This window comes from Epinephelus moara, chromosome 12, assembly GCF_006386435.1.
Source record: "Epinephelus moara isolate mb chromosome 12, YSFRI_EMoa_1.0, whole genome shotgun sequence".
NCBI lineage: Eukaryota > Metazoa > Chordata > Actinopteri > Perciformes > Serranidae > Epinephelus > Epinephelus moara.
In genome coordinates, this window is record NC_065517.1 from 3,826,789 (window position 1) to 3,852,801 (window position 26,013).

Consider the following 26,013-nt stretch of genomic DNA (forward strand, 5'->3'; position numbering starts at 1 on the left):
ACACATAATGGACATTGGTTAATGTTACCACCCCAAAGGTAGGTAGGGAGAACAGAGGTCATGCTGCTGGATGGGTCAAACAAACACTTTAACCCATGGCAGTTCAGGTTGAACCTTCTTTTAACATTATATAGGCTACTTCCATCCTTTATGTGGTTATGTTATGTGGCGTGGGCTACTTAAGTCACTTTATGTACATACGTCAAATTATGTGAGAGACTTTATCACTTCATGTAGTTACATCAAGTTACATGACGTAGGCTACTTGCGTCACTTTATGTACATAATGTCAAGTTACGTGACAGACTTTAACACTTAATGTAGTCACGTCAAGCCACGTGATGTAGGCTACTTACTTCACTTTGTGTACTTGTGGCAAGTTACATGACAAATTCTGTCACTTTATGTAGTTACATCAAGTACATGACATATTTACATCTCGTACATAACAGACGTCATTACTTTAAACCTAACCAAGTAGTTTTGATACCTAAACCCAACTATGTATTTTACACCATTACATGCCACCACCACGCAATGTGATGTTAAGATGTCGTGTTCATTTCACATATTTCTGTGAGATCATGTTTTTTATGTCTGTGTTAATAATGTTAGGTATGTACCACAGTGCCTTTTTAGACACCACCACTAGGGGGCACCACATAGAGTCATTTTCCTACACAGTATTAGTCTTGTTGAAAGATGTTGTCTTTATTATATCTCTTATTTATTATGTTCTTTCTTCTATTTAATTTACTATCTTAATATCTCTTTACTTCTTTTTCCAGTTTGAAGTTTAAAACTTTAAATCAAAAAGATCTGTGTAGAAGCCTCTTGCCTATAATTGACAGAAAATGTTTACTTGCTGTGTTATAGCCCCTTGACCACCATGACGCCAAAAAAAAAGAAAACAAAATGAACTAAATAAATTATTTGTAAAATACTTCGGGGACTGAGAGAGCACAATAATCACATCATTTTACCCCCATATTAAGTCCCATACATACAGGCAAACAAAATGCGTAGAGGACTATCAAACACAGAAGCTCTTGTTGTGAATAACTTGCTCGGACAAACATACACACACCTCTATCTGAAAGCTTAGTGCTACTGTTCCCACAGTGACACACACTACAGTGTTGACCAGGCGGATGCTCTTATCACGAGTGACTCACAACGACAAACACACACACACGTCCACACACTCACCATGGTGTTGAAGGCTTGCTGCAGCTGCTGCTGCTGCAGGAGCAGACCGCAGGCCACACACTCCCCCTGGCAGTCACTGCGTCCAGGGGTGAAGAGACATGCCAGCAGCACCACCAGGTACCACAGAGGGATCTTCATCTCTCAGCACAGCCAGACAGGCAGGGACACACAGGAGCCCAGCAGGTACAGAAGGAGCGTCTGGAACAAGGGTCAGCAGCTGGAGAATGTGGGAGATAATTCTCTGAGATGTGGGTCCAGCCTACAGGGAGAAAAGCAGACACAGTGACAGGAGCATTGCGTCAATTCCAGTTTATAGGAATCATTAGCTGGATTTGGGCGGTCAGTCAAAGCGTTGGTGGTGGGAGAGAGTTTAGCCAACACCAGGAGATGGACAATGTGGGTGGGATGGAGAGAGAGCACAACCCGAGGCAATAAATGAGAAAATGGGTGTTTTCCAGTGGGCAGGAAGCGGCCACCACAGGCTGCAGGGGTGGATCGCTGATGGAAATCACACAGCAGAAGCTGGAGTTGTTGTGTGAGTGGATCTGTGTTTGAAGACATCAGGAACACCATGGCTGTGAACCAGGAGCATGGTGTTTGTTGCTTGACCTCCACTCCCTGACCCCCATCTATCCTGTTACTCACCACTGTATTACCCAATAATACTGAGATAACAAAGAAGACACAGCCACTCAGGACATCATAGATTGCTTCTGCCCTCAGACTGCTGCCCCACCTAAACATATGGCCTCTGCAGGTTAATGAGCCAACAGCATGGTTAAGATGAACCAACATATCCCTGCCCTTTATGTGCTTACTCAGTTATGACTTTAGAAAATTATTATTAATTATTAATTTATTCTTAAACATTTTAGTAACTTAAGGGGGTTTTACAATAGAACTCTGTAGTGCTGGAGTTAATGCCCCTTTTACACTACCTGTTCAAGGCGGTATTATTGTGCCGTGATGCTACCTTGCTGTTCTGTATGAAAGGTATGATCATGAAATGAGGGGACAGAGCTGTCTCGCCTTTAAGCTGGAAGCAGAGGTAGTAACAGCCCTGACACAATGCCTGTCTAAAGGCCCTGACACACCAAGCTGACGGTTATCTGTCTTTTAATTGTGGGCTGTATTTTATTTAGTATGATGCTGTATTTAGAATACTTTGGCTTTCAAAATGTTTTATAGTGTTGTTATGTTTTGTTTGTTTACAAAAAAAAAAAACTTGTTAACCTGCACTACATTTTTTGCCACTTGAGGGCAGCAGAAACAAGCTGTAAATACAACACTGGGATATTATCGTCTTTGAAGTTGATATGGCAAACTTGTTAGTAAACACTTGCTAATTTAACTCATATGGAGCAGCATTAGCATTCATTTCGAGTTGTGTTTGTGTCCACCTGGCAAATGTGTCTGAAATTACCTCTCATTTTGGCTGTCTGTTTAGTTACCAACCCCAGAGGGAATTATCTGGCTCTTTAGCTGCTAACTGCTCCACTTTGTTTCACCAGCTGGTTGATAACAGCTTTTTTGCTGTGACTGAAAATGATGATAATTTATAGCAGCTTTTAAGAATGCTTGAACTTTCCCATAACATATTTACAGTCTACTGAATCCCCAGTGAAATTACAGACCGGTATACACTCTAGTGCTGGGTATCATTTTAAAATTCAAGTACCAAGACCAATACCCTTAAAGTGATACCAATACCAATAGAGTACCTCATTTGATAACTTTTTTCTACTTCCCATCATGTGATAAAAACATTCAGCTGTGTGAAATGCTACCAGACACCACAGGTATGTGACATTGCCATACTTTGAAAAGTTTTGGTGGCATCTTGGCAAGCTGAAATGCCAACTCCGTAAATTCATCACTCTCATTCACCACACCACAGACTGTGTGGGTTGTAAGCAGCTGCTGTGTTAGTGGGCTTATCACATGTTGTATTACATCGAAGAACGCTTGCAGTAATACAAACCATACAAATAATCTTTTCTTAGATCTGAGTACAAAAAGGATCAATCATTTGACTGTAGAAGTTTTAATACTACTTGGTACTGGGTTATTTGGGTCAGTACTTTAAAGGTAGCCCCATAGGAGTGGGGGTGGTGTGTCTTCCTCAAGCTCCAGTCCTGTACCAGAGGCCTCGGAGTTCGAGGGTTCTGTGCAGTATCTCAGCTGTTCCTAGAACTGCCATCTTCTGGACAGAGACTTCAGATGTTGTACCTGGAAGCTGCTGGAACCACTCTCAGTTGGTGGTTACAGCCCTGAGTGCTCCGATCACCACTGGCACCACTGTTGCCTTTACTCCCCACATCTTTACTAGCTCCTCTTTCAGCCCTTGGTATTTTTCAAGCTTGTCATGCTCCTTCTTCCTGATGTTGCTGTCACTAAGAATTGTTACATCTATCGCCACTGCCTTCTTCTGTTGTTTGTCGATCAACATGATGTCCAGTTGGTTAGCCATCACCAGTTTGTCAGTCTGGATCTATGCAAGCCAACTGGTCATGACATCCCATGTACGCTGTTCCTGCCTGCATCTTAAATCCCGTTTCCACCAAACACTTTCAGTATGGTACCTTTGGAACCAAAAGTAACCCTTCAGACATGGTACAGTATGGTACCTTTGGAACCAAAAGTAACCCTTCAGACATGGTACCTAGATCCTAGGTCTGCTTGGCGTTTCCAAAGCAAGCAGTACTCTTTACATATATATATATATATATATATATATATATATATATATATATATATAGACATATTACAAGATTAAAGTTTCCAAGAATAAATAAATAAATGACAAAATATTTACTTGTATTACATTTTCAGCAGCTGATTCTAGAGCAAATGTCACTAAGTTAATTAAACCAGCTAAACTCCAGCAACTTCATCAGGACTGTCTCTCTATTTTCCCTGTAATAAGTACCAAATTACATAATTCTTCCAAATACATGTTTTAGAAATTACAGGACCCGTAACATAATAAATAAATAAATGAAATTATTATATTAGATTAAATTAAACCAGCCCTCAGGGGACTTCTGCCTGGAGAGATTCTTAATAACTAAACAGCAAAAATGACATTTTTAATGCTTCTTGAAACAAAAATCTTAGATCAGAGGTTCTCAAAGTTTTGATGACTGAGTTTGGGAGCAAGCATGAGGGAGGGTCACTCATGAAAAGTGCAAACACTTTGGCTTTTGTATGACACTATTCTATGGCTTTTTTAAATGACTTTTTTTTCCTTTTTTTTTAAAAACATACTCATCCTTAACAAAAACTATAACGCTCGAGAGTGATACAGCCGACATAACTCATCACTCATAATGTCATATTCTAGTTTTCCATTTTTTAATACATTTGAAAGTTATGAAACAGAGAAACAGTACAGTGTTTGATCGTAGCTACCCACAACAATTGACTTAAGTAACGTTCTGCTGAGGTACCGCAACACAACTTGAACAATCCACACGCAGAACTGCAGTACACCATAATACTATCCAGAAGTGATAATGATGGCCATTTGTAAAGGATATTTATGATGATGATTACATTTGCTGATGACTGTTCCAGACGAAGTTGCATGGTTGCTGTTCATTGCATAACAAATTTTTTTCCTTTATATTTTTTAATCACTTATTAGGGAGTTATTTTGAGCATATTTAAAAATCCCCCCTGATAAATATTATAACTATTGCCCAAGATAAATCATATTATTGGATTAACTGTTTGAATACCTGCTAAAAACTCTGTATACCACACTAAAGCAGTGAATTTTATATGACCATCTTTATGGATAGTTATAAAATGAGGGACTGTTCTTTACTTATCAGAGGAGGGGGTGGCTAGGGTGTGACTTTGTTTGTGTTTTTTGTTCATCCAGAGGCTACAAATATTTTTCCTTGAGCCTTCCTGAGTGACTGGGGGAAAGGCATAAAGCTCCCTCCACCATAAATTAGTTATCAGAATTTTTTAAACATATCCTTTGATGTTTGAAAGTTAAAAATTGTTGTTGTAAAAAAAAGTTGAAGATGAAGTTGAAGAAAGCCTTGGTTTTTCACTCATTGTACATGCTGGTTAGTCTGTGCAAATGGTTTATTTTTGGCCAAATTTTAAATGGATTGTAGAATAAAGTGTTTTTGATTAAATATCTTAAGCTCAGATTTGGTTATGAGTTTTTTCCTGAAGGAAGCGTTCATCACACATGATGTGTCCAATGATATTTGAAAATCCAACAATAACTTCTGTTTTTACATTTTCTGGCCATTATAGATGGTGTAATTTTGATGATTTTTAAAGAAGACAATCCCTTAGTATTGCTTAACTGGATTACTGAACTGCTTACTGCTACACACTGCTAAATTTAAGATGACTCTTTTTGTGTCTTTAAACTCCAGGAAAAATGTTCTATTCATTTTTGATTGCGAACATGTTTAGATAATTGTGTAGTTGTGATTTCTACAGATATTAGCATAACCCCCCTCCCTGTCACAAAACATTTTTTGAATGTTGCCTGGAAGTAGATTATTTATTAAGGCAGTTTTAAATTGACGAGATCTAAAAAATTTCAATGCATGTGACTTTAAAACAGTGTGTTCATGTGTTACCTCTACCCCACATTGTGTACTGTCCTGATTGCTCTCTTTTGAAGGCTGTATAATGGTTGTAAATTGCTTTTGTAAGTCTTGCCCCAAACTTCCACACAGTAAGTCAAGTGATGAATACAGAATGTGCAGTGATTTATGCTCCACTATGTGTTTTGTTTTCCTCGGAACTGCAATGCTCTTTGCCAGCTTCATTTTTACATAACTGATCTGAGGTTTCCAGCAGATTTTGTTTCATAGACTCTTACCACACTAACATTATCAATCATCATCAGTACTTCTGTGTCTGTGCTGCAGTTTCCAAACAACATAAATTTAGTTTTGTTCAAATTTCAATTTCTGTTGTGACCTCCTCCAAAAGCTGCTGCACATTTTCCCCAGAACAAAGAGCATTGGTGCTGTCTGTTGTCTTCTGGACACCAAAAACATATCATTTTTGTACAAAATAGTTTTGGACCTGATACTGACCCTTGGGACCCCAGTAGTTATGTCTAGACATGAGTGTGACCATTATTACTACAATTACAACAAAGCTGGAAGATGAAAAAATGAGGATAAACGACAGCTGGATAATACATAAGGGGCCTAGTTTGTAAATGGAATCTACATTTACAATGTTACAAACAATGATATGGAACAATAAAGACTGAAAATGTTTTCAGTGTCCTGTTGACCCACACATCTGGTCAAATGGAATTTACATAACATATGTAATGTTTTCACATGTGTTATGAAGACGAAGACAAGTGGTAGAAGTCACAGCCGGTAACACCGCAGCCCCTCAGTAAAGACATCATATTGATGAGAGTGAATGAAAATCTTTCACAGTACACATATTGGGTGTCGTATTGATGGGCACACTGATGTAAAAATAAATAAAGGAGTAGGAACCAGCACACCATGACCAGTTCCACTGTACCACATTACCACTCGTAGTCAGCAGCATGTGAAACAGGTCGTGTGTGACTCTGGTCCATTTAGAAATATATAAATGGCTTTATGGGAAATCATTAGAGGGACCTGTTTGTTTGCCTTGCTGAAATGTTTTGTGCAATGATCATTTGCTAGCCTGCTGACTAAGCCCATTTGATATTATGTTCTCCCTTAAGTGGCCCCTACTAAGTAAGTTGAACAAATGAGTAAAGCAACACAGCGTTAAGTGATGATGCAGGCCCTGGATACTTTCGAGCATCACAAAGATGTGCCTCTCATACACTGATAATATTCCACCAGAATGTATTACTATGAACACTGTGAGCTTTTTGTCAACACTGTTGATGAATGAAAAGTCGTGCAGTGTCCGTCAGAAGCTTTATAATGTGACAGTGGATGTCCATTTGTTTGCCTCAACACATTTACAGGTTCATATTAGAATATTGTGATCTAAGCTTTTAGCTGAAAAATATGGGGAACACATCAGATCATCTGAGGTACATTATCAGTGTCCTGCACACAACTCATATGTCCTCTTAAAAAGCTTTAGAAATGTAATTTCTATTTAACAAAACTGTTTTCAGTATTTTCTAACACTTGTTTCTATAGTATTTTTACCTCCGCCAAAGAGGTGATGTTTTTAGTGCCATTTGGTTGTCAGCAGGACTGTGGAAAACTGTTGGTCCGATTTTCATGAAACTTGGTGAAAGGATATGGGCCAAGTAAGAATTCATAACATTTTCAAGCAGATCCGAATCACAGGGGGCTCCACAAATTATGTTTTACTTTTGTTAGCATTGCATGTGGCTCAGGTGGAATAAATGCCATACATGTTAAAATCCAGGTAATGGTAATCCTCTGGCACACAAGTACATAATAAATGCACAAGTGAGATTGTGAGGCTTCAGCTGAGCACAACCATATGTTGATATCATTCCAGTAGTTCTGGAAATACTGTATATCCAGACATGTATAGTGGTTGCACTTGCAGATTTTTATATTATAGAAGACTGGACCACTGGCCTGGACTGAGTGCCCCTCTAGTCAGTAGTGCAGGGTACGATTAAAAAAATTACCCTTAGGGCTCATTTATGCTCAACGTTAGATATGGAGATGGAGACAGAGATTGATGGAGTCTTCCGTCTGTGCTCTGTGTTCATTTTGTCCATATTTGTGCACATTTTCTGAAAGCTTACATATATGAACCACCAGAGATCATGGGGGTGGTGTAGCATAGTTTAATCAATCAATCAATCAATCAATCAATCAATCAATTTTATTTATAAAGTCCAATATCACAAATCACAATTTGCCTCACAGGACTTTACAGCATACGACATCCCTCTGTCCTTTGGACCCTCGCAGCGGATAAGGAAAAACTCCCCAAAAAAACCCTTTAACGGGGGAAAAAACGGTAGAAACCTCAGGAAGAGCAACTGAGGAGGGATCCCTCTTCCAGGACGAACAGACATGCAATAGATGTCGTACAGATGTACAGAAGCGAGATACAACCATATGACACAACAAAATACATTTTTAAAGAAGGTGGAACAGAAAGAATCAGTAATATTGTGAAATTAATGCTCCGTCCACATATTGTGATGTGTTTTATGACCTCACAGACCACCGCCATTAACGCTGCCTCTGTAAAAAGGTTTATCTTAAGACCTCCTCCACAACCTCCTCATTTGTTGTTGTGTAAAACTTTTGACTCCACCCTTTAGTGCCATCTGTTGGCTGTGTCTATACCATCATAAAGGACGGATGGAAGCATGAGGTCAATGAGTTTGCCTGGCCGCACACACACACACACACACACACACACACACACACACACACACACACACACAGTGGCAGGACTAACTGTAAGCATCACACTTCTAATGTTACCTAATGGTTATTAAGAGGTTTAAAGACAAAGTCGAGACATTTCAGTGTCAGTGTGAATTTGTTGGGACCATTTAACGGCTTAGTGGCAGATGTTAGCCGCTGCTGTTTTTAGCTCGTACTAACTGGGTAGACAGTGAACTGACTGTTTGTTTGCTGGGAGGAGAGCGGCTCTGGAAATGGCAGCAACAGAATATTTGCTGATCCAGCTGAGAGTAGGGATGGTCAAGGATCAGACCTCTCCTGCAAAAAAGGATCCAGTGCAGGTATCATCTTGATCATCCTATTTGGCACTGGATTATTTCGATCAATACCAAATGTATCAAGAATTAATACCCAGTCGATGAAGACACGTGCATAAGATAAACTTTTCAAATGAGTTCCATTTAAGTGCAGACCTGTGTCAATTAAATTTATCCAGGAAATTTGGAACATATTTCAATTTCATGTCCATAATGAGTTAAGATGCATTTATTCCTACGTTTTAATCAGCCAGGAGAAATGTTGAATGAGCATTTATTTAGCCACATGTAGCCTCTGATGAATTGGCAGCAGAGTATCTTTCTAAAGGCTCAGGGAATGAGTTACCAAGCAATCGTCTGCTGCCATCTCTCTTTTGAATGGAAGCCATTATTGTTAGTGAGAAACAATTGACAAGGATATTAAGTGTTAATGGGCTACATAGTCATCAATCTGCAGCCTTGAGATGTTTGTAGTGGGTATAATAGTGAGCTGGTTGTAATGGTTTGTATTGGTCAACTTGTTAACACAGGATGGGTTAAAGTGAGTGCACTTGCTCAGTTGTTATTTATTACTTGCTCAAATCTGTTTGCGCACCTCTTGTCCCCAGACAGCACGTCACACTCATACACCCCATTAACAGCCTTGCGCATAAGTTGCCACATTGAACATGTTTTAAGCAGTAGTATTGATGACCACTTTCACGCTGTGCATTTCTGAGGTCTAGCTGCAGTCATAGCTTTGGTATGATGCACTGCGTATGGCAAGTTTCAATTTTTGTGTCTCATTTTTGGAATCAAATGGCCAGCATGCCTCCGTTTATATTCCAGCAAATTCAGATTTGGTGCAGCCAACTGGAAAAGCATATAGAGTCAAGCAATGATCCGTTTAGGTGAATGTGAGCTGCTGTCTTTGCTTTCACAGAGGATAAATGAACACAAGCTCAAAGAACGTACTGAATCCCTGCTTTTACAACAATGTGACTGATTATAAATGAGAATGTTTTGTCTTCAGCAGAGTATAATCATACAGTTATATACAAAATAAAAGCCCTTTTAAGAACCCAGAATCAAGTCATGTAGTGCCACTCCAAATCATTTACACATATATGGGGGCATTATTGGAGTTGTTCTAAAAACACATCTTGTTCTACTGAAGTACTTCCTTTAAAGGGGTACTCCACAAATTTTACACATTAAGTTGAGTTTACTCATCATATGGAGCACTACATATTCAGCCTGTTAGAACAGTTTTATAATACTTCCTGTGGCTGTAGAGGAGCTTTCAAAGTCGGAAAAAAGTCCACTGATGATGTCACCAGGGTTATCTCAGCTTAGGCCTGACACATAATGTTGTTATTCACTCAAAGTCGGAGGTCAGAATAACCCAGCTGAAATTTCCAACTTCGGCCACCAAGCACTCCAGGTGCACAAAGCCAAACATGGCTGACCATGACAAACACAAATTAACTCTTGGCAGTGCAGTCTCCATGCGTACATAAATGGAACAGAGGAGGAAAAAAGAGAGTAATTTTAATGAAGACAAGTGACATAAATAAACATTCCTCATTAACTTTTTTCATGTCTAGCTTCATCATCTGCAGTAAATGTTGTATATTTCCTTATCTTTTTACATTTTTTGGCAATTTTAACTTTTTTTCTGAATAATGTTTGTGCAGAGAGGATAACTTTCAGATATTGTTTACTGTAACCAGCTGCCTAATAACACAATCAACTTACATGCTGTACATGAATTTACTATATGATAGTATTTGATATCTCAATTAAACACAGGCAAATACACCTTACATTGCCTTTTAGTGGATGGTTTACCATTTACAGTGTGCACCTCCGTAGTTGCTGCTATTGATGTCTGACATCATATGACTACATCTTCGCGAAATCAAGGTGGATAGATTTGCCCCGAGTTTACAAGTCGGAACTCCAACTGTTGACATTTTGTTTCACAATGGACACAAGCAATAGTCTCTGAGGCGAAAATCCATTGCGTGTTTGTCCCACCCACCCTGCTCAGGACATTGTTGCATTATTGCCGTGGACAGGATTAAATTGGAGTTACTTGAAAGCCCAGGGCATCTCATACAGACGATGTAAGGTGCCTTATGTGTAAAGGCCCAGACTAGCCAGACACATCAAACTGATGTTAGAGAACTAGCGGTGAAGAGAGCCCCTGCTGCAATGCATCTCATTGGGATGTCTCGGCCAGAAAGTTGCATCTGAGCACACTAAACCATCGGCTACTGTAGAACAACATAACAGACTCTGTGGAAGAGGACCAACTTATGTAATAATAATAATAATAATAATAATAATAATAGCTTATATTCATATAGTGCATTTCAACAGACCCAATGACGCTTTACAGAAAAAACAAAAAAACAAAAAACACAACAAAACAAAACAGATAAACAAACAAAATAAGACAGCAAGATAAACAGACTAGCTGTCAAAGGCCTATGTTAATAAGTGTAGATATCAACGACTCATTCTAAGATAACACAATGATTTTTATTTTTCAGGTGATTATACACTAATGAAAACATAGTTATGATTATCATATTCCATTTCTGCGAATACATTATGCTAATCCTACACACTGGACCTTTAACTGGGAGTACAATTATTTGATTAGAAAAGTTACATCTTATTTTGAACATACAGACACAAGTTACCCAAAAAGGTAATTTTGGAGTGTTTACGTTGACATAGTTAAACAGTAATGTGTAGTGGTTGACATTTTTTAAATGTACCTTGTCTCGGTATGTCTTGGTTATCACACTGTCTTTGGCATGCATGGATTATTGTGCCCAGGAGCTCCTAACAACCAGGGGGTCAGAAAGAGTCACAGCTTCTCCATATCTCAATAACTTCAGATTGAATCTCTGTCTTTCACATGTGTGACACTTTGAGCCATGGCCCTACACACTCCTCTCTCTGCTCGATTTCTGTAATGACACAGTTCTTGGTCTTGATATTGCCAGCGGTCCATTTTAGCCACCCTTGCCTATAAATTTGCATACTATTTCAACTATCTTTACCATTTCATATCATTTGCATAATCTATGTGACAGAGTTAGCAATTGATTGGGTGCAGAAGGCTGATATATGATGTACTATACATGGATAAAGTGGTCACAGGGAGAGGAAGGCCCCTACACAGCAGGCTTTCCCCCCCAGACAGCCAAGACAGCAGAATCCAACCATGAGGCTGGGAGGTCATTACAGTAAGAGATGCATTTGAAAATAGATCTTCATCATTCACAAATATAAGCAACCTTGCCCTTCTAAATGAACACTGGCATGAAAGCCGAAAGAAAATGGACTCTAATGAAGGGCCTGATGTCCTTCTACTTTTAGATGAGTCTTTCCATCTTGCACAAATGAATGCTTTTACCACGTTCTTTCCAAAAATCTACTGTTTTATGCCTCCATTAGAGTTAACTAAGGCCCTGAAAATGTTACAGGTTTTCAAGATAAAATGTTTTTTTTTTCATTTGAGTCACACAGGAAGCAATCAGAGCATTCATAAAATGACTCATGCATTCGGTTTTGTTTACCGAGTACATTTTGCTTCCGAGTCTGAAATACATAAGAGCAGGAAAATCTGGATTAATGTTGAGTGGCTGGATTTTTTCCCCATATCAAGGAGAGGGTACAAACAAAATATTAATGCTTTTTAATACAATGAAGTATGAGACTCACTCTCCCCCTCTTAATGCCAGTACTTCTCGTGCAGTCCCTAAAAAAGAGCTTTTTGTTTCTCTAGAGAAAGCTAACGAGAATGATGAGAGCGGGATGCAGCCGCCTGTGCACTGTGTACAAAGTTGCAAAGCGAAGTGTATTAATAAAGCCATCGGTGGGATAAATTAGCATTATTGGCTTTAATGAAGGGTGGAGAGGAGGCCAAGGTGTCATGAATGTGAGCAGGGGAGAAGAAAAGCTCTGTGCTCGTCTCTGACAAAGCTCTGACTCACTCTATCTCATCCATTAGTCGTCTGCATGAAGCTGAAAAACACAAAGGAGTCTGCTAATGCATAGATAACCCAGAGGTCTTTCTCTGTTTCCTTCATGCTCCCACTTTTGCATCCACTTTCCTGTTCTTGTTGCTCCGTTATTGCCTCAACACTCCCTTTCTTCCTCTTCATCTTTCCCTCATCTCCTCATCTGTGGATTACAGCTGGGATCTTTTATCTTTAATGACTTATTGTCTCTTCCAGCGATGTGTAGATCTTAACTCCCCTTCATTAAGGCCAAGCTGGAGCCAGGAGCCACCAGAGATGGATGGCATGAAGATGTGGTCACTTTGTAAGAGGGAGGATGATTAAAATTCCTGTTCTACCTATTACATCTCATGGGCCATTAATGGCACTTGATTAATTCGCTATAACCTGAGGAGATTCATGAGTGTTTTATCACCCGACACTTGCTTGTAATCGTTTGTTGAAAATGCGTTGATCTGAGATAATGGATCAATAAAGTGTGGTTTAGTGTGTGAACAGAGAGTGGAGAAAGCCTCATAATACTGATTCAGAATTCATAGTTTCTCCAGTCTGTCTCTGATACATTTCTCGGAATGCTTGAGAGTATGAAATCAATACAGTCTATTCTTCTAAAGGGATAGCTTACTCAAATGACTGAAAAAAATCTCCAGTGGTTTGAAGATTGTTTTGTTTTGATTTTCAGCTTTTTAAGGACTCACACAGTTCTAATACAAAGGGGGGTAAATGGAATTTTGTCTGTGAAGCTCATAAAAAAAAGCACTTCTAAAAAAAATCAACAGAAAGAAGAGGGGTCATCTTTTTCCATCAATGCTGCCCCAGTCACTCTGGATAATCCACAAGCCACTCTCATCAGGACTGTTTCTTTGGCAGAAGGTAGTGCTCCTGAAAACTGTTGACACCGAGGTCTACAGATTGTCCACGCTAACAGGGACATTGTGTCTTGAAAAGATGCTTCTGTTGAAATGTTATATCGCCTTTTTTTAATTCTGTGAGTGCAACAAATGAATTTTCATTCACATCCAATGTACTGTGATGCAGGCAGACAGGGCAGAGACAGACATCTGAGCAAATAAAAGCAGAGTAATCTCCATGACTATAGATCACTAAAGGTAAATTATAACGTATGTTTCCTGTAATTTTGGTTAACGGACCCTATTTCACTTAAGATTACAAAACTCTATGCAAGTACAATCCAGTCTCCTAGAAATTATCAGCCAGTTCTCATCCCCAGAGTGCCAAATCTCGATGCATTATCACACCCCTCGGCGTGTAATTTCAACACTTAAAGCACCCTTTAGCATCTTTATGAGATGCATTAAGCTTTTAACTAACTTTGATGTGAATCCATCTGCAGAAATACTTGAGGCTGAAAGCAACTTATGTGGTATAAAGATTGAGAAAGTCCACGTAGGGTGGGAGGGAGGGTAAGTGTATGGATCGAAAAAACTCAACTTTGACCCAGGAGACAGCAGTTCGTATCCCATGTGAAACCAAAAATCACGGTTGTTTTACAACCAGGTCTCACTCTGAAGTCATCGAATACCGGCGCTTGGTCAGTGACTCCAGCATCAGACACAGACTAAAAAAAGCTGTCCCTTCACACATGATATGCAGCCAGTTGTCGTAATTCTGTAATGGTGCTCAGTGGCGTGAGGGGGAAATGCGCCCAGACAACAACGTAAATTAAGGGGGCAAAATTCCGAATAGAGTGGGTGGGAAGGGTGGTGGATTGATCCAACAACCACTGACTTTCACCCGGATTGCAGGTGATTGCTTCCTGTATGAACGTAAAGCCAAACCCTGTTCTTTTGTCCTAAACCCAACCACATGCGTGTGTTGGCTAAACATAACCATGTGCATTTGCTATTGAAGGAAAAAACATCAATTCACGGTGTTCTACAGACATAGTGCATTTATTTTGGCTGAAGCTGACACAGCATCCCAGAACGTCAACAATCAACGCACCCAGGGTACCTTGAACATCATATGTCAATGTGGAAAATCCATGACCACGCTCAATATGTGACAAGGTCGGAGTATGAATGTGTTGTGTGTTAAGGAAACGTTCTGTAATTTATGTAACCGTATGTAATTGTTATAGACTGATGTCACGTTACATTAATGTTACAGAATAAACATACCCAAAACATGATCTGTCATGGATATAGCAGGCAGGTGAGCCCAAGTGCAAAAGCAACAGCACAGCAATGGGACCTTGAAGACAATAATATTTATTACCCAATGCTGGGAAAAGGCAGTTAAAGCAAAACAGAACTGGATTGCTTGAAACAAGAGAAGCCAAGACAAGAAGCAAAAACCAAGCTGCAATACCAGGAAACACTACCAATGAACTGACAAGGAACAAAAGGGAAACACAGGTATATTACGTAGAGAACTAATCAAAAGAACAAGACAAAGCTTGAGTAGGCGGGACTGGCATAATGAGGGAAACACAAGCTGTGTGTTCCAATCCCCATACTACCACACTATATAGTAACCAGCAAAAGATTTAGTGTGTCCCAATACATAGTATGTCAAATGCAGTATGCCAAAAATACCACGATGTTCTACTACATCTGGTCCGACTTTGCAGTATGCAAGCCAGCATGCTTTTCTGGCTATTCTGACCCACAATTCTCTGCCCAGCTGATGATTCATCACATTGACTGAGCCACAAACAGATGACAGTTCATTGACAGATGTCTGACAGCTCATTGGCAGCTGTCAGAAGTCACAATGACAGATGAAAGCACATTCAGGTGACTGATGACCAGTTGAATAGTAATAACGAGAATTTGATCATCAATATTACAAACAACAATAGTGGCCCAATTGTTGAAAACGCTCGCTAAAGTGCCCTCCTGGGAGCCAAAACGCGTGCTAAAGTGCCCTCTTGGGAGCCAAAACGCGCGCTAAAGTGCCCTCCTGGCAGCGATATTTTTTTTCGTAGGATGGTAGGGGAAGGTACCGCCTTTTCCACTTCTGATTGGCTAGAAGGGCTCTCCTCCGATTGGTTATTTGATTTGGCCGTGAAACGTCATCTCACGTTCATGGCATGCTGTCGGCTAGTCTGTTTTGATTGTCTTTACCACCAACAGAAGTAAACGAAGTCAATCCAACAGTGTGATAAGTGCGTGCCGTCAGATTTATATTAATGGAAAGCAGATCGCCAAATTTAAGGTTGACACCTAAAGTGTATGTCCACATCTTTACATATGTTCTCATAGGCAGGAAAAGTATCCAAGGGACGAGGAAACGGTAAACTAAGCGATTTCTCAAGGCACTTTGGCAGCACGCTCTGGAGGACAGACCAGAGACTGACAGTGTATTTAAGCTGTTTTTCCTATATTCACTCTTGCAATGCAATATTTGCTTAAGCCGCTATTGTTGTTGATGTTATTGTTAGTATTATTATTATTATTATTATTATTATTATTATTATTATTTATTGCTCATGTTTATTGCTGTTTGCTGTTTTTTGGTGGAGTCAGACATCTCTAAGGCTGATATCTTAGAGGACTATTTGTATGGGTGGATACTGGTCCACTAAAATTAAATAAGTTATAAAATATGTTGTTTTGGTTATTTTGGATGGGATTGCAATTGAATGTACAGAATGTACAGAAACTCGGTGTGATTCATTTGTGACAAGGGATTCTGTTGGTAAACATCACAATCATGTACAAGTGTGGGTCCAATTCACAGCTTCATAATGACTTTCTCTGTGTTCATGGCCTCCTCTGTCATTCTCAGCTCTTTAGCAATCTAAATAGTTACTGCTGTTTATCTTAAAATGGTGACAGGCTACCCTGTGCAGTGTGTCCTCTGCCTTTGCCAGATTGGCTTTAGCTCCTTGTACCCTTCAACAAAATAAGTGGTTTAGAAAATGGAAGAGCTGCACGCAGAAACAAGATTTTAAAACACTTCTATTACCACTTTTACTGCAGTTGTTAATACAATCAACATTGCAAAGGGCTGTTAACCTTATATGAGTTGTGTCTTGTAAACCAGGCTCCCTGCAGCATATTCGTGCTCATCATGTGGTGACTCATCAGGCCAGCCTCTTGACATGACTTTCTGATTGCCTGCAAATACACTGTACTCAATAAACTTATTTAAAAATCCAACCCTAACTGAATTATTTTGAGATGTTTTTTATGCTTATTCTGCTGCCCAAAGTGTAACAGAAATCCACCAGATGTTATAAATTCGACCTGAAATGTGCCTCAGATGTGGCACAAAGGTCCTACACTGGACCTGGCTTTGTGCAAAAATGAGGTCCTTTTGGTACATGAACTGTGACAACTTGACCAAAATACAAGTCTTACACCTTTCCAAAAAATTTGGCATCACCAACTCCACCAAAGGTATATGATCATTTAGACAGAAGGCCTTCTTCATGGAAATCACACTGTGTTAGTCAAGTTTCTCTTTGTGTTTCACTCTATGCACTGACATTTTTTTTCTTCCAGTTGGGTTTATATTGAAACAAAAGGGAATTGGGTTATCTTTGGTGTTCAGTAATATGTTGAAAATCTGAAAATTTGTATTTATTTATTTACTCCCCCAAAAACAGATAGACAAAATAGAACAAAAATACTTAATGAAAATATACAGCTCTTAAACAATCAATATAACCGGTGCACAGGCTGCCCCATCTTATTGGTGAAGGTCATCCAGGCTATATGAAGACTGAAATATTTGCAGACATGCTTTGGGCCTGAAAAAACACTTAGTTTTTGTGTAATATGTCTTCTATACTTAATATTCTCTTAAAAGATGCTAAAATTGTGTATCAGTTAAAAGTCCAGCGTGTAGGGTTTAGGGGGATATATTAGCAGAAATGGAATGTAATATAATAAGTGTGCTTTCTTTCGTGTATAATCACCTGAAAATAAGAATCATATTTTTGTTACCTTAGAATGAGCTGTCTATATCTACACAGGGAGTGGATCCTTGTCTATAGTGATCACCATGTTGCACCGCCATGTTTCTACAGTAACCGTGAATGGACAAACCAGTGACTGACTCTGGATAAGGCTAGCCCCTTTTTCGCATCAGCCACCATAGTTAGCAGCCCCTCTGTGATAAGTGTTGGAGAAACACTGATTTGAAGCATGAAACTGCTTCACTCAGTAATTTTAGTGGTTTAAATCACCATAGCTCTCATTTATAAAACAATGCGTAGCATCCTTCCCAAAAAATGTACATATGGACAAAAGACAGAAATGGCGTGTACCAAAAAATATTCAAAAATTTCCATAATCAGGCTTCCAACTCATCATCTGCATCGCCAGTTTTCCGTCTCCAAAATGATTGTAAGCCTGGGTCAAAGTTCCTCCTATCAAGTCTGTTTTTATAGATCTACCAGTTTAAATCGTCTGGTTCATTTGTTTTGGAGAGGAAGAGACCTCTGCAGATAATTCAGCTCCTTGTAAAAAAAAAAAAAAAAAAAAAACAGAAACAATGAAATGAAGACTGAAGGAATTCTAACTAGAAGTTTCAGCTGGTTGTAATGTGCAATTATCACCGTTGGGTGTCACTAAATCCCTCTAAATCTGACACACTGTTCTTTGAAAGAGAAAACAGTGAAGCGCTGTGCTGTGTGTAGTAGAGCAACATCAGTAGGAAAGCAACATCATCTATGTATCCATTAAGGAAACTAAACTTCACTGCCCCCTCACTTCTGAAACCACACTTATGGCCTTCCAAACAATGTTCCTCAACATTACCTTGATTCTTCTTTGAACTCAAAATTTACACAGAATCCCAGGGAAAACCACAAGAATCATGCACCACCACTTAAATCAACACCAGACATGACCGCTGTTGTCCTGTCAAAACACAGATAAGTAACTCTTTGAAAAACCTTCAGTTTAAGGAGGATTTACACACACAGCCACAGGATCATCTCTCACACAGCAGCGTAAATCCAGCCTGCGCAGCCACAGATAAACAGCGGGTGACGCAGTGGACAGTTTAGAGGAGCAGCGACAGGAGAAAGGTGCACTCGCAGTTGTGCCCTTCCTCACAGGACAGATCCCGAAATGACTCATCCAAGAGAAAGCGCTTAATCCAATTTAGATGTGTCTCCAACAGCTGCATCAGATCTCATGATTGTACCCGTTACCTGCATTCAAAGGCAGTTACTGTCACATAGAAGCAGGAGTGACAGACTGTAAGGATCATAAAAGTGGAAGAGGTCAGGATGATGCTGTATATGCAGCTAAATTAAAGCATATGAAGAGGATTGTGATAAAGTACCATCACCTGCAATAGAGACTTTTTAATCTCTCAAATTATCTTTGTCTTATCGTCATATCTACTAGAAGAATCACACTTCCGGTACCTTTATCTTGCATTGCTTTTGTTCTTTGGGAAATGTTATCTCATGTAGACTGTGGAGCACACAAATTGAGTGGAAATATGATAAACTGCCCCTCTTTTCTCTTCGTATCCCGCACAGATAAAACTCTCACATACACATTTGTACAAACATTAAGTGGAGATATGATGCTCTTTATGTTCATATCATATCAGATCAACTGAGCATGTCATTACTATTGTTTCCATCAGTTGTACTCCCAGGGTTTCTTTTAATTGGGAACATATTTGCACCTGAGGGTAGATCATTCCCAGTCTCAGATATGTCTTTCATACTGGTGAACTCACACCAACAATCATCTCATTGAGTCCCCATAAAGATGTCTTAATAGCCCCAAAATAATATTCTCCCCATGCAGTCCAACTTGGATGATAGCACACTGAGAAAGAGAGTGCAGCAGAGTGCAGTGCAGACACACCGCCTTTCGATTTGGCTGATAAACTGTCACACAGGATTAGATGTGTGGGAGTCTGTGGGTGATGGGTGCTTTAAAAGAAAAAGGGTGGACGCTGTTGAAAATTGCATTTCCATGAATCTTGACTCTTTGTTCCCGCATCATTCCCCAAAGTTATTGTGGGCTATTTTCTCACACGTCTATAAGACTGGGAAAGAACATAGCATGCACTGACAGAAAGGAGAATGTTTCATGATGCTGAAATCAGGCATTGATGAAAAATGTTGATTGTCAATTAGCTCTTGACTTTTGGACAACAAAGGTTTTAATAATGCAATTTAACAATGCCCTCAGTCCTGCAGTGTTACTCCCCACAAGCCCCAGACTGCACGGCTGAAATTCTGCAGAGTGTTATGCAGCTGACATGGTGTCATCATTGATCTGGTTGCTGTTAAGCTGCGTTGACACCTGCACTAATCCATTGGACATGGAGCCAGGGGAAAGCAATCCAGCACCGCTAGACAAGCTCCCTACTTTTATGAAGGTGAGGACAGTGGAGCTGCGAAAAAAGTGATGAGCTGCAAAATGCTTGTGCGTGGGGGGGCAACAGATCGGGGAATATCTGGTAACTTTATATTCCTAAGTAAATCATTCTCTGATCACGAAGAGGATTTGTGCATGTATAACACTGCAAGCAGTCTTAAGGAATATTGACAGAGAGGCCAAAAAAGCCATGTAAACAGTGTAATCAGTTCAATCTCAGTGCAGGCAGCAGAAATCTTAAATGCTTTTATTAGCTGATTAGAGAATAAAAGGCTCATGATGTACTGGCAAAGCTACCACAACAAAATAAATACACTGCAAATGAAATTCTTTGCCAACAATGTGATGTATGATTATATTAAACCAATTTTAGAAATATAGAATTAGATTTACAAAAATTAGATTAGTATTAATGTATCCTTGTATGATACTAAAAGACACAATTTGTTTTAACTTCCATCTGGGCTGCCTTGAAATTTTAAGTTGGCTTAATTTCAGAAGACAAGTAGAGGTAATTTTGTAATGATTCAACTCGTCTTCTCAAATTCAGTCAACCAAATATTTAGAGATCTCTCAAGTATGTAAGGGAATGTACTTTATTCATTAGAGGAGAGGGGTAGCTGGGGTGGGAATTTGTTTGTTTCTTTTTTATTGTTGTTCTTGTTTGTTTGTTTCTTTCTTTCTTTCTTTCTTTCTTTCTTTCTTTCTTTCTTTGATTAATTTATCTTGACCCTCCCCGAAGTTAGAAAAAAAATTCCTTGAGCCTCCCTGAATGACTAAGGTGAAATACATAACCCCCCTTCCAACATAAATAAGTAGAATTTTTTTATATATTCGCACCAAATGTAGGCAGTATTAGAGCCAGTGCAACAAGCAAACAGCATGGGAGCTATCACAAAAAAAAAAAAAAAACAGCTAAATTCTTAAACAAAATGCAAATCCTCCTTAAAGGTGATTTGTTGGAGGAACATGAAAATTTGAAAACTTCAATGATAATTTCCAAGTTTACAGTTTCTGACCACGATAACAGTGATATTTTGGCAATTTTTAAACATTTTTAACGATTGTGTTTTAGAGGATGTTTAGAATAAACACAAAATAAAATCATTTAAAGTTGTATGTCACTCCCCTAAGCAAAAATATAAATCACAAGTTCCTCCCCAGTGCTTAAAAAATTAATTGATATGCCTCCCCTGTTTTGCACCACCCCTTCCCCCCATCATAAATAATAAACAGTCCCTAAATATAGATTTTTGGAGTATTTTTATCGACAATGACAGAAACCCCTATAAGCTAAGTTACATTTTTACACAAAATGAATACAAAAAACAAAACTCAACAGAAATGGGGTTGACGCTCACCATTTAACTTCCTTAAATGTATTATTCCTATTAGTCTGATATACCTCTAGAACACTGTGTGTGACTCAGTCCTGTAAACATATTCCGTTCTTCATCAAACACTTCCCCAGTGTGGAGTCATTTATCTGTGAATGGCACATTAACCACCCGTTTTCTCCCCTGTCTGCGCCGGTGTCGTCTTTACAGATAATGGGAAAAGATTATGCACATTCATTACCATTATCATTAAAATCATCATTATCATGCGCTTAGCATAATAACACCGTTCAACTGATTCACTTCTACTGCTTTTTTTTACCCCACTTGTTCAGGGGTTGAAACTGGAGCTGCTTCAGGAAGAATGACATGGCTTTTGTCAATGCTTTTTTGAAGCCTTTGTGTGATTCATTTAATCTGACATATAATACTCTATGATCAATCAAAAGAGCAAACCATAGATAAGCTGCTTTTGGAGTGGTATTCACTGATGTCTACTGGTACTATTTTGATCAATTTAGCTTCAATATTAGTGAAAATTATGCATTTTAACTGTGCTTTTTAGTCTAAGATAAGTTTTATCATAATTTGTATATTATATAAATTTCTATATTTTTTTTATTAGTCCACTTGTGTTAGATTAAAGTTAGTTTATCTCAATACAAAGTGCAACTGAGTGACTAACTGCTTCCTCAGCACGCTCTGGGACTTTTCTCACGTGTTAATTAAGTAATAATCAGGTGTGATGTGTGCACTGCTGACGGTGACTGTGCTACCTTTAGAGCCGCAGGGAGACAATCAGAGTAATGGAAAAAAACAAAAAGATTACTGCAGGTAAGGAGGGTTATTTACAGAACCACCTCTGAGGTCAAAGTCCCAAATTGCAAAGTCAGAAACAGACAAAGCAGAGATGACAGACTCAATAAAAAAGGGGAATGAAAGAGGCAGAATCCTCACAGTGGTTGCCCTTAAACAGCACTATTCCCACAGGATCTATTAGCCAGTGGTTTGTGCATACACCAGCCAACAAGTCCTTTCCTAATTAACTGTTTTCTCATCTCTAAACAAGTGTCTTTTCTCATTTTTATTCATTCATACACACAGGTAGGCTGTCACTCATATGAAAAAAGTCAGACTAGAGTACTTCCTTACCTGTGTCTGTGACGTAAAGATATTCTCTCAGAGTCCTCCGTCTGTGGTTTCAGGAGAGTTTGGTGGCTCAGCTCGTATCCTTAGGCTAAGGGTTTCAACAACTGAACGCGTGCCTCCTCTGAGGCTTCTTATAATGGCACACCCCTTCCCTCCTGGCTCAACCCTCCAGTTCTCTCCCCCCTCCTTCCTGTCCCCTGTATATCACCATTCACATCATAGAGGAGGGCTAGAGAGAGGGGTGGATTCCCCCATTCTGTTACGCACAAACCCAGGACAGACACACAACCCGTGACCCATGCTGACGTAGGAGGCATTGCCTACGCCACCGGTTTCGTCTTCATTGAGCCAACTAATGGGACTCTAAAAATACGCATCATCCGCCGTGAGATTGCTCCTGAATTCCTATGTCTAAGGTGTCCATAAAACCCACAACCTCGACGCCAACCCGCTGCCAAGGTCAGGGGAACAATAGCACATCGAATTGGATGTTTACTCCAGAAATTCAAGTTGAGTACAAGTGAGAAAAACAGTGCCATGGAGATGATCATGGGTCGATAAGGTTGTTTGTGTTGGGTCAGAGAAAAACAACAAACACTTTTTTGTTGGTGGTGATGGCACACCTGAATAGGAGACTTAATTCATGATGTGAATGAAAGAATGAACAATGTAGAGCAGGGCTGTCGATGGACAGAGTAGTAGCCAGCCTGGGTCTGCAGACAGGAGGGTAGAATGAGTCATGCAGGAGATTCGGGGATGAAAGCAAGACCTGTCTCAACGTCCCCAGAGTTTCCTTTGTAAGCTACTGTACAGTCTATAAAACATGTTCAGTTAAGGTGATGATGTTAACAAGAAGAATAGCAATGAAGATGAAGCAAATACAGAAGACAGAAACATCACTGATATTTTAATAATAATTTATCAAATGACAAAGAGAAAACAATGTAATAAAAGAGGTCTCTCATTCTGATAAACCTACAAAGAATTAAACATGTGCAGCTCCTCTCTGCTTTACAAAGCTTTAGAGGAAGTTTCAGCTAATCGTTTAGCTGCCTGGCCCACAACTTTACTGTTTTGGCTCACTCTCAGCGCTCTCAGTGTTGTTTTCAGCTGCAGCAGGCCTCCGTTTTCAGTGAAAAAGCTCTGAGGCTGGGTATATGATTAGTTTTGCAAGTATTTGGTCATAAGCCAAAGTCAATTTAAAATTTTAACCTGATAATGGGGCTAGATGTAAGAGATCACCAAAGATATTTCAAGTTTTTCTGAGGAGGACATGAATGAAGGGTTCAACACGTTTTTTTTTTTTGTTTTTTGTTTTTTTTTTTCACTTCTCCAGTCAGGCAGGAGGGTCAGATATCTACTAAGTCTACTCCAAGTCAAATTTTACTTGCCCCCATATAAACTGTTTTCATTGGCCATCTTGGCCACCATGCAGGCAAGATGCTGTTGGCTCTTGTTATGACACTCCAGCAACATTTTTTGGAAACTTGATGTGCCTCCGAAAAAAAACAACCCACTTTTATCCCTCTTTTTCTTAAACTTGTGGCAAACTGCACAATACATACAGTGGCATGCAAATGTTTGGGCACCCCTTGTCAAAATTTCATTTACTGTGAGTAGTTTAGTAAGTAGAACATGATCTGATCTCCAAAAGGCAAAAAGTTTAAGATGACACATTTCGTCAATACTTAAAGCAAGGTTACTTTTTAATTTGATCTTTCATAGTTTCAAAATAACAACAAAAGTAAAAGGGCCTGAAGCAAAGGTTTGGACACACCGTATGTTCAGCACTTAGGAGCACCCCCTTTGACAAGTATCACAGCTTCTAAACACTTTTTGCAACCAGCGAAGAGTCTTTCAGTTCTTGTTTGGGGGGGTTTCACCCATTCTCCCTGCAAAAGGCGTCTAGCTCTGTCAGATTCTTGGGCCGTCTTGCATGCACTGAGCTTTTGAGGTCTAGCCACAGATTTTTAATGATGTTTAGGTCGGGGGACTGTGAGGGCCATGGCAAAACCTTCAGCTTGCACCTCTTGATTTTGAGGTGTGTTTGGGATCATTGTCCTGTTATAGATGCCATCCTCTCTTCATCTTCAGCGTTTTTACAGGTGCTGTGATGTTTGCTTCCAGAATTTGCTGGAATTAAACTGTTTTCCATGCTTCCCTCTACCTGTGAAATGTTCCCCGTGCCACTGGCTGCAACACAAGCCCAAGGCATGATTGATCCAGCCCCGTGTTTAACAGTTGGACAGGTGTTCTTTTTATAAAATTCTGCATGCTTTTTTTCTCCAAACATACCTTTGGTCATTGCATCCAGAGTGTTTTAACTTCATCACTCCACAGGACTTGTTTCCAAAAAAGCATTAGGCTTGTTTAGATGTTCCTTTGCAAATTTCTGTCAATTTTTTCAAAAGATATTTTTGGGGCATTTTTTAGCCTTTATTTGATAGGACAGACAAGTGTGAGAGGGGGAAGGAGAGAGGGAGTGACATGCAGCAGGGGGCCACAGCCTGGAGTCGAGCCCGGGCCACTGCGGCAACAGCCTTGTACATGGGGTGCCTGCTCTACCACTAAGCCACCGACGCCCCAAATTTCTGACAATTTTGAAGTGAGGACACAGGAAAGGTTTTCTTCTGATGACTCTTCCATGAAGGTCATATTTGTACAGGTGTCACTGAACAGTTGAACAGTGCACCACCAATTCAGAAACTGGAAAAGATTGAATTAAAAAGTAATTTCACTTAAAATGTTGAAAAAATGTGTTATCTTCATCAGTTCATCTTCGCCTTAGTGTTCACAATAAACAAAATTTTGACCAGGGGTACCCAAACTTCTGCATGCCACTGTAGTTGGAGTTTTTGCCAAATGTAATTTCTGTTTTCAGGATAACTGACATGCTCGCTTGCATTTCAGCACATTAACTTTGGTTTTACAAGCTGCCAGTGCGTGATCAGTACTGGCATGTGCCCACTTGAGGTTGATCCCCAAATTCATGGCATGAAATGGTTGCCAAGTGATTTGACTGTAAACCAGAAATATCTACCTCAGGGTGGTGCAAGAGAAAAAGTCAAGGGCATCATCAGAGTCATTAGGCATGGGCTGAGAGCCATGGATGTCTTTACAAAATGTTGTGCCAATTAATCTAGTAGATAAGTGGGTAAGTGAAAACTAAAATCATTAGGATTCATCCTCTGGGGACCATCAAAGCCTGCCCAGCATGCCATGGTAGTTCATCCAGTAATTGTTGAGGTATTATAGGCTGGGCCCAGTGCCATGAGGGTTATTATATTCATGAAAATAACTTTATGTCA

At 39.5% G+C, this 26,013-nt stretch overlaps 1 protein-coding gene across 1 annotated transcript in view; it reads right to left on the reverse strand.

The window, feature by feature from the left end:
- The window catches only part of pnocb (prepronociceptin b), a 37,827-nt gene extending 15,007 nt beyond the window's left edge, over positions 1-22,820 (reverse strand). Inside the window, exons 1-2 of the mRNA XM_050058880.1 lie at positions 22,709-22,820; positions 1,210-1,468 (exon numbers count right to left, since the gene is read on the reverse strand). Coding sequence (XP_049914837.1) covers positions 1,210-1,347 — 138 coding nt within the window. The 5' untranslated portion in view covers positions 1,348-1,468; positions 22,709-22,820. The remainder of the gene's footprint in view (positions 1-1,209; positions 1,469-22,708) is intronic.
- Positions 22,821-26,013: the final 3,193 nt, after the last annotated feature.